We start from the raw sequence: 9,644 nt of genomic DNA, 5'->3' as shown, positions 1-9,644 counted from the left end.
GGAAAGGGGCTGTGCCGCACCCCCTCCCAGGGCCCTCCTCGGCCGCGGTGGGGGATGCGGTGGGTGCTGGGCTTGGGCCTCGTCCCGATCCGTGGGATCTGTGCTGTCCTGATGGGGAAGTGATGGATGCTGGGCTTGGCTTCTCGTACCCGTCCTCAGGATCCATGCTGTCCTGATAGGGAAGCGGGTGGGTGCTGGGCTCGGGCTCTGTCCCCGTTCTCGGGATCCTGCTGTAGTGCTGGGGAGAGTGGTGGGTGCTGGGCTTCAGCCTCGTCCCATTTCTAGTGCCCTGTCCCAACCTGGAGAGGGAAAGAATGGTTACCAGGGGACTTGTGTCTCATACCGTTCCCAAAGCCCCAGCCTGTCCTGCTGGAGCTGCCATTGAGTGCTGGGCTTGGGCCTCATACTCTTGAGGCTTCATTCCACCCTGATGAGGGAGGGATTGGGTGCTGGCTGGGCCCTAATCCCCCTGCCAAGGCCTCATCCTGCCCTGGAGTGGCATCTGGGGCTGTGGTCTTCCTCCTTATAGACCACATCCTGCCCTGGGTTGGGGAAGGGGTGGCTGCTGGGGCTGTGCTATTACCCCTTCCCAGGCCCATCTCGCCCTGAGCTGTGTGCTGGGGCTTTGTGGTTTTCCTCAGGTAGGGCCAGATTGGGTGGCAAGACCCCGAGGGCCACCTGTGATCTTGTGGTTTAGGGTTATGATGTGTATGTGGTGGCACTGGCCTGCCTCGTGGGGAGGACCAACCTGTAACTCCCCGGGGAATGAGCTGAGACTGGGGCCCTGCTCTGGGTGTTCAGGTGGGTGCAGGGGGTGACACTTGGAGCTGCTCCCTATCCCATGGCAGGTGCAGGGCAGCACAGCCACTGCCAGCCCCTGTCGTGGTTGGCCATGGAGGGTGCTGTGCTGGGCAGGGCAGGGCAGGTTGGCCAGTGATCTTCTGAAAGATAATCGTTTTTTCCTATGGCGCTGTCGCCCGCGGCAGCACGGGCCTGCACTGGGATGCTCCTTGCCTAAACAATGAGGAAGGGAGATGCCTTCTGCAGGTCACTCCTGGCTGGTTATGCAATGGCAAGTGCCCTCTGAACTCTGAGCAATGGAGCTGTGTGAAGGCCTGGTGTGTATGAGAGCTTGTTTGCCCTTTTTCCCTGAAGATGCTTTCCTGGAAGAATGACCCACAAGTGGATTTCTGCTGCTTCCCTCTTCCAGCAGACTGGACCCCTAGAAGACTTTTCCAAATCTACAGGCAGTTTGGGCTGTTCTGAGCTGTGTCTTTTTCCCCCAGGATTTCTGGGCTGCAGGCAAACCCCCACTGGCTTAAACCACAGTATGGAGAGGAACAGACTGCCTGGACGTGGCTTTTCCAGGGCTGTGGTAGGGGCACGTGCTCTCTGTTGGCATTGGAGCTCAGTTCCTGTCATCCCTCCCGATGCTGTTAGTGTATGTTAATAGGAGTGCTCCATTAAAGACTGTATCTAAATTGTATAAATTAAGGTGGCAATAGAAGTCTTCAAGTGCAGGCAGAGGGAAGAATTGAAGTATTGTAATCAGAGGGCTGCAATTATGTAACTGGATTCTCTTTCTCTCTGGGTAGCAAGCTCGTTTAATTGCTGTAACAAAGCTACTCCTTCAGTTTTCTGGGACTCTTCCAGGAAGTGATCATTGCAGCAGATTTTTTTTTTCACTCCACAGCAGAGCTAAAAATGTGTAGTTTCACTATTTCAAAACACGCTTGGTAGTATCACCTCAAGACTTACAGCGCTGTAAAAGGATTTAGGAAACTTAATGGTGCTCTGCAGGCTTAATGGGAGGCACTGCTTGCCATTAAGAAGCTTATTCCCACAAAGTTTGAATCTGCTGTGGTAAGAGCTGCTGCAAGGTGAGCAGCTGTGGTCCTTCTTGGAGCAGTTACCTGGTCCTCCAGGTAACATGTGACCCCTGACCAGGCCTTCTGTGGGGCATGGGGGCAAGCTCTGGTGTCTGGAGGAGGACTGCATGGGGCTCCTCCTCCAGGGCTTGAAGAAAGGCTGCAGGGCTGGGATTGTCAAATCCCAGTTTTCTAGGATAATATGAACTGTGCTGGAAACTTCCTGGTGCTGAACAGCTCCCTAGAGAGGCCACAGAAGATCTAATGGCTGCAGTGGCTGGTACAAAGCACCTGAACTAACTTACAGAGTGAAGGGGGCTGCACGCCCAGTTCCAGCACAGCAATTCCCAGTTTCCTAAAAGTCCTGGGCAGCAGTACCACGCTGGTTTTGGCATGTGTGTTGTGGTTCCCAGGTGGGGAGGGCTGGCTCTGTGATGGGATTTGCTTCCACTGCCCTGTTTTCAGGCTGCAATGTGGTGTTAACCTGCTTCTGGCTCGTCAGACCGGCTTTGTCCCGTGGGAAGAGCTGAGGGCTGGGTTTCGTGACAGAGCAGCAGGGAGGGGAGGGGGTAATGATGGCTGAATGTGGAACAACACTCCTCCCAGGCTAAACTCACAGCAGGAACTGTGACACCTGGGATGGGGTGGAATGAAAGCACTGCTGCTCTTAGTGTGCTTCCTGGGATCTGTTGCTTGCAGGGCTCTGAGCAGAAGATGTTCCAAACCACTGGTGCACCTGGAAGGGAAACTTGGCTGTATCCTATTGATGTTCAGGAGGGCTGTGGCTCTCTGCAGATCCTGTCTCCTCCCACACAGAAGCTTTTCCTGCATGTGTTTAATGCAGGTGGTGATGTTTGATTTAACCTCCAGCCAGTGCTCTGGTGCTCTGGCTGCGAGGGGCACCTTGGCCTGGGACTGCTGTACACAACCCCAATAAACTCGCCCAGGCCATACAGGGGTTTGTGGTGTCGGCTCGTGACGCAGCCTGCACAGAAGGGACAACCTCCGATGCACAGGAAGCGTCTCCTTTCTTGGGAAGGGATTAAAGGACTCTATGTTCTGCCTTAGGTTCACGATGTCTGACAGAAAGGCTGTGATCAAGAATGCGGACATGTCCGAGGACATGCAGCAGGATGCTGTAGACTGTGCTACACAGGCCATGGAGAAGTACAACATAGAAAAGGACATTGCAGCATATATCAAGAAGGTAACTCTGGGCCGAGGGGGCTGTGCTGGCTGAGACTTCCCAAAGCTCCTGAGTCTGTTCCTGTCAGGAGCTGAGTGGCTGAGGCTTCGTGCTTGCGTGTTGGGAGGGAGAAGATGCTTGGCTTCTTGTCTGCTTTACTGCTGTTTTCAAGAGGATGGAGTGACTTCTCCAAGGTCAGAGGAGGGCTGTGGCAGAGCTCTGGCAAGCTCTGAGCAAACTATGAGTGCTGTCCCTCAGGATTTGCCAGCCTGGAAAGGGCTGGCTGCAGCCTCTGCTTAGGACCTGCTCCACTGATGCTGCTGCTTGACTTGCAGCACCAGTGCAGGTGGGATGACTCTGATGTTTCACTTGGTGGGCAGCAGTGCATGTGTGTTCCTGGCTCTGGGATGGGAGCTGAGGAGGAGGATGGGCCTTGTGGTGGCTGCTGGGGTTGTGGAATGTGCTGTGTTAGAAACAGTGTGAGCAGCTGCCCTGGCTGGTGGAGAGGTGTTTCCCCATTTGCTGGAGCCTGTTAGTTGTTTCGTGTTTGATGACATCTGGGGAGCTGTTGGTTCCCTCTGTAGCAGCTTCTCAGAATGGTCAGGCAAAGTGCTTTTGGAGGAGGGAGGTGTGACTTCAGAGGCAGTGCAGTCCTGGCACTTGGGCTGGCATTTGGGCCTTGCTTGTAATCTAAGCTTGAAGGTAAAGGATTCAAAGGTGTCTCCTGACTTCTCAGATCACTTTGAGGCATGACTTACCTCCAAGTGCTCGGGGCAATGCAGCCTGTAAAGTGAGTGAGTGCAACAGAAGGCATCCAGAAAGAAGTTGGCCTTTATATCCTGAGAGTGTGTTGGGAGGAGGGAAGCAATTTGATGCACCTTCATGCCCTGGCAAGAAAGCCTTTTCCTTACTTCAAAGGTACCCTGCAAAGAACTCAAACTGTTGCTGCTGTCTGAGACTAGCACTAGCTTTAATCTTGGATGTTGTGTCTGTTCTTCTGGCTCTGTCTCAGGGGAGAGAAGGGTGTTCTTGGGAGTTGTGTGTTAATTAGAGGGAGGAAAATGGTCTTTAACCCTATCCTACCTGTTAAGTAGGAGAAGACTACTGAACCAGCATTCAGCTTGCTCACCTCTGACCTCTTGGTCTCCATGTGCTCTCTGGGCTGTGGATCTGCCTGCTCATTTTCAGTGTGGGTTCTTTCCCCTTTATATGTACAAAAGTCCTGAACAGCAGAAGCCAGGCTTCTTCCTTTTTTTTTTAGGTGACCTTTCAGCTCCTTGCTGGAGGATGCATACCAATACTTTATTTTTTGTGAGTGGGTTTGGAATGGGAGAGAACTATTCCCCTAAGTAGCCTACACATAGGGCCTGGATAGTGTTCCAAGGAGAGCTCTTGCCTCTGCTCTCCCTGCCCAGGGCTAATGGGTGCTCCAAGGCTCAGGAGTTGTTTTGCTCCAGTACAGAGGCCTGGTTGCTTAATAGAATGGTGTCTTCCAGTGGGGAATCTCAAGATGCTGCAGGTGGGAGGAGAGGCGATAGTGCGTGAACAGAACCAGCTCAGAATTTGTGCTTAGAACTATTTTCATGTGGGCTTTCTTGGCCTTAATGCCTCTCTTCTCTTTCTTCAGGAATTTGACAAGAAATACAACCCAACTTGGCACTGCATTGTTGGCAGAAACTTTGGCAGCTATGTAACACACGAGACAAAGCACTTCATCTATTTTTACTTGGGTCAGGTTGCAATTCTTCTCTTCAAGTCTGGATAGGAAGTAGGAGCGAGTGAGATTTGGACTGTAATGCACTGATGGCTGAAGCCACGACTCCCTCTAACATGGCTATGCCGCTGCATGGACTGTATACTATATTTAATGTGTATATGTTGCAGTAAAAATCTACTTCTGTTTAGTTGCCTGGGAAGAAGGCGGCATTTTTTTGTTACTGCTTTTTTTGGTTGTATTGCACTAGGAAACCTGTAAATGCTTAAACAATGGCCTTTACGTGGGAAGAAATAAAACTATTCCACAACAGCTCCCTCAGTGGTAACTCCTTCTTTGAGGCTGGGAAAACTTCTTTGGGCAGGCCAAAAGCCCCTGACTTCCCTACTGAGTCCTGTTAGACTGTTAATCTTGTAAAGAGGAGCAAAGCCAGTGTGAGCCTCTGTCCCACCCTGCAGACTGTAGAGAGCTGGCTCTCCCAGTACCCTCAGGGCAGGTCTTAAACCTTCCCTGAAAGCTGGTGGGGTGGCTCTTGGTGCCGTGGCTTCCACACCCAAGTCGAACTCCACCTCGGACTGTGATCCAGGCTTGCAGCTGGCACCCTCCGTGTTCGCGCTCAGTGCCCATCGCTGTATCTTTGGCTCTGCTGAAACGTTGACCTAGACTTGTGTAAGCAACTCAGCCTGGTCTAGAAGGCTTCAAAACCACCCCCCCGAGCTGCTGCTTGCTGCAGAAAGCAGCATCCTGTGGCTGAAGTCTTTAGACCTTGAAATTGAGCTCTAAAGCCACGTGGCCCAGCCCCGCAATGGAGTAGGATATCAAATTGGTGACTACTGACAACAGCTCTATTTGGCATGTTTGTAGCCAGTTGTCTCAACACTGCCTTAACTTGATGCTCTCCTTAAAGCAAGCTAAGTCGTGTGGAAGACTTGTAAGTGGCCACTGTCTTTTTTTGTTTTAATTTTATTTTTATTTTCTGTAGCTGATAAGCTATTTCTGGAGGACTGTCCTCCATGTTCTGATATCTGCTTTTGTTCTTAAAGCACAGTACCAAGAAGTTAAATTTACATGTGATGTTTGTGTGAAGGAAACTCATGTGACATCTGCTTCAAAGGCAGACAAATGTCTTGGTCTCCAATAGGTTCAGCAGTGATGTTGTCTTAGTATGTACTGACTTGGGATTATGCTGCAGGAAGTTCTGATCTGGGTGTGAAGTACTCTGTGATGGCAAGTCAAACCCTGGTGCTTGTCATAAGCTCTATTTATTGGTTTGCTGACTAATGCATTGGCAATATCACTGAGCTGCTGAGCCCACCTCGTGTCTCTGAGATGAATTTGGTGTTGGGAACAAATCACTGCTGGGTGGGGAAGGGCAGAGTGAAGGGAGTGCTTTGTGAAATGACTTGGTGACCCAGGTTCACGACTTCCTGAAGTAAAAGTCCTTCTTGTCTCTGTGCAAAATCCAAAGTATGCCTAATTTTGTATTATGGATAGAACAATGTTGTAACTAGAAAGAATGTAGCTGTCATAATTTCATGTTGATGGAAATGTCTGCACTGGGGTAACGTGCCTTGGACTGTCTGGGGCACTCGTGTGGTCTTGTCTCTTCAGAACTCCATTCTGGGTCTGAAAGGAGAATGTTTTGGGTTTGTTTTTTTCCAAGCATGAGTCTAATGTGAATCTGTTCACGGTCTCTCGTGGAGCAAGGTCTGTTCCCTTCATAACTGCAATGGCTCAAATACCATTTATTTTTTTTTTTTCAAACATTAAAGGTGAATTGACACATTTATACAGCCTCTGGTTTCTTCTTCTTCCTTACCAGCTGCCCTGAGCAAAACTTGTGAGTTCTCTGCCCTGAAATGTGCTGGTGACCCAAAGGAGGCAGGTCTGTGAGAGATGGCCTGAGGAGCATGTGTGACCCCTCTGTGCTGGTGCTGACTTCCAGCCTGGCTCAGAGGCTGAATCAGAGGGAAGGATCAAGGGAATTGTGTCCTGCTGCACCCTGATGGGATGTTCTGTGCCAAGCAACCTGGATCTGAACGTGCTGGGACTGACCTCTTAATGGCTTCAGACAGCCGGGGGCTGGTACAGCAGCTGGGATCCTGGCTCCTGCACACAGAGGTGTCTCCCTGCTTCCCAGGAAAGCAGGTTTTCCCTTCAGGCCTCCTCCCTGTGTTGGAGAGAAAGCTGAGAGCTGAACTGATGTGTTTAATACTTCTCTCACCACGGGGGCTGCGGGCTTGCCCTCAAACAACCCCCTCAGCTTGTTATCTTGCTCCTGCTGCAACCTACGTTTGTGGTTGTGGCCTCTGTGATATTTTGGAAAAGCTGTGGGCTCTCCCCAGCTACAGCAGGGTAGCAGCTCTGCTGTGGCACAGTAACACAGCATGACTCACAGGGAGCAGCTCCCCGGGGCTGCACCGCCCCGGCTGTTACAGCCCCGGCTGTTACACACGGCCCATCTGCTCCCCCCGCGCCTGCCAGGGCCCGAAAGCAGGGGTGGTTTCTACTTTAGGGGAGCTGGGAGTGATGTTCTTTTCTTGGTAGCCCCAGCCTTTTAGCTGGAAGTGGAGTTGCTGTGCTTAAGCACCAGGCAGGCTGTGCTGGGGCTCTGCATTCCAGGCCTGGCACTGTGGCTCCAAGGGAATGTGCAGCCATATGGGGCTGAGCTAAGTGAGCAAATGGCAGAGAAACTGGCTCCTGAGTGCCTGCTGCAGCACAGGAGGCTGCTGATCCAAACCCCAGGTGAAACACTTTCCCAGCCTGAGTTCCATCTGGGAAATCCCCCCCTTCCAGCCATGTATCCAGGGGCTGTGGTGCTGCTGGAAATTGATCCCTGGTGGGAAGGGGAGGCCCTGCCAGGGCTGGAGGGATGGTGTGCCCCGGAGCTGACACATGCAAGTAGAAAGTGGGCTTGGTGCTTCCTTGGATGTGTCACTGCAGCGGGAGTCCTGCTCCAGGCTAAGGAAAAGGAGCTGTATCTTGCATCTTCAGGAATTTGGCAGTAAAATGTAGCCCTCTTTCCCCTGAACCATCTTCCTTGTGGCACTGGGGCCCTGGAAGACACAAATTGCCTGAATTTGAGCAGCGCTTCCCTCTACACAGCCAAGAGCAAGGGAGGGTCTGAACATGGAGCTTTGTGTCCTGCTGCCCTCCCCTCCCGCTCCCCAGCAGCTGCCTGACAGCTTTTGGCTTTGACTTTTTCCATTGCTGGGCTCCACTTTGTCTCCAGTTTCCACCAGGCACAGGTGTCCTGGATGAAGCCTCGGAGCGTTAACTGTTTCCATGCTGGAGAGGCCAACAGCATCCACTCCGTTTTGAGCTATTTGGAAACATCTGGATCTGGGACGCTGAGGGGAAGGTATGTATCTGGGGGGGAACATCTGGAGAAAGAAACTGCTTCCAGATGTGTTTGGGCAAAGCTGCTATTGAAATGTAAACTCAGCGTGTGCTGTCCTGCCTCGGGGCACTTAGGAAGGGGGTTTGCAGGGGAGGCTGAGGCTGCTGCTGGGGGTGAGCTCTGGGTGCAGATGTTTCTCCAGATGTGTGTTCCTGCGGGGGACGGTGCGGTTCGTGGTTGGCGAGAGTGTCACATTGTTTTCTCTCCTACAAGCCAGCTTACTCATTTTTTTATGCTGAGTATTTCTTCCAGATGTGGAAGTGCCCTACAAAGCAGAGCTTTGTGGCACTGGAGAGCAGGCAGCCTGGGGTTTGGGAGCTGTGCTCCGTGGGTGTCACTCCTAGACATTATCTGGGATTCATTCTTCTACAGAGTGAGCGTGGTGGAAAGCCATGGGAGAAGGTGTGTGACTCCATCAGTAGGCAGCCTGGCTCCCTGCCTGCCTGGCACAATGTTCTTCCCCTTCTCTGTGACCACCTGGGACTCCCAAGAAGGGACAAAGTGACAGCGCAGGGACCTGGGAGTTGCACCTTCCTCTTCTGGGAACACCCATGCTGCAGGTCAGTGCTCTCCCTCCCTCCCAGCCAGCCTGCAGCACTGCCGTTGCAGTGCTAACCTTCCCCAGGCATGTGGGAGCAGAGCCTGTCGCTGGAAAACCCAGTACCCAGTGGACCTGTTCCTTCTCCCAGCTCTTTTTGCAGGAGGTTTGAGATGAAGAGAGAAAACACAGAAATAATTTTTATCTGGCTTTCAGGCTCTGATGGGTAAATCCTGAGGAGGCCGGTGACACGCGGTAAAGGAAGCAGGGCTGTGCCATCCCTGCCCACCCGAGGTTTCCCTCCTTTGTTCTATTTATTGAGCAAGGATCCTGACACCCTTTCCCAGACGGTGACTCACAGCAGCTCTGTCTGTGCAGAAGCCATGCGGCTCCGAGCGCTTTATAGATACAGGAGCTGCAGGAGCCTCGCAGGAGCCAACTGTGTTTATTAAAAGATGATCAGATGTTTCCTTCCTTAAGGCAGTGTCTAGCTGAGGCTGAGTAATAACTCATTACCAACGAGACAAATAACTGCTCATTGTCAGGTCACTGCCTTCGCCAGCCCTTCCCGCAGTGGTGGCAGGTGCTCCAAGCACTGGTGGGCTCAGCACCCAGCACAGGGTAAGAAAACCCCGCTCCAGTCCCTGTGCCTGAGCAGGGGCAGCCTTGGGGAGGGCAAGTCCAGGCTCTGCTCTGCTACTCAGCAGGGCTTGGCCCTGAGTTAAGCTCAAGGAACAGTTTTATCTGGCCCTGGTGCAGTGTTTTCCCTCCTGCCTGTGCAATCAGGCTGTAGTAGCCTTGCAGGCCACGTCGCTCCGTCCTGGTGCTGGGGACTCAGAGCCAAAGTGCCAGAGCTCATTGTGACCTGGTGGAAAAATCCCTGGTGGGCCAGGGCAGTGCTACAGAGGCGTCCCGGGAGCGCTGCCGGGCCGTGGGGG

General features: G+C 52.5%; 1 protein-coding gene across 1 annotated transcript; it reads left to right on the top strand.

The window, feature by feature from the left end:
• The first annotated feature begins 2,897 nt into the window (after positions 1 to 2,897).
• Positions 2,898 to 6,557, top strand: DYNLL2 (dynein light chain LC8-type 2). Its single transcript, XM_027660233.1, has 2 exons — positions 2,898 to 3,075; positions 4,682 to 6,557. Exons 1-2 carry the CDS (start codon positions 2,923 to 2,925, stop codon positions 4,817 to 4,819), a joined length of 291 nt encoding a protein of 96 aa, XP_027516034.1. The 5' UTR covers positions 2,898 to 2,922; the 3' UTR covers positions 4,820 to 6,557.
• The last annotated feature ends 3,087 nt before the right edge of the window (positions 6,558 to 9,644 follow it).

Source organism: Corapipo altera, unplaced genomic scaffold, assembly GCF_003945725.1.
Source record: "Corapipo altera isolate COAL_440 unplaced genomic scaffold, ASM394572v1 271, whole genome shotgun sequence".
Lineage (NCBI taxonomy): Eukaryota > Metazoa > Chordata > Aves > Passeriformes > Pipridae > Corapipo > Corapipo altera.
The sequence above is the reverse complement of the archived record's forward strand: the minus strand, read 5'-3'. Positions and strand labels throughout refer to the sequence as shown.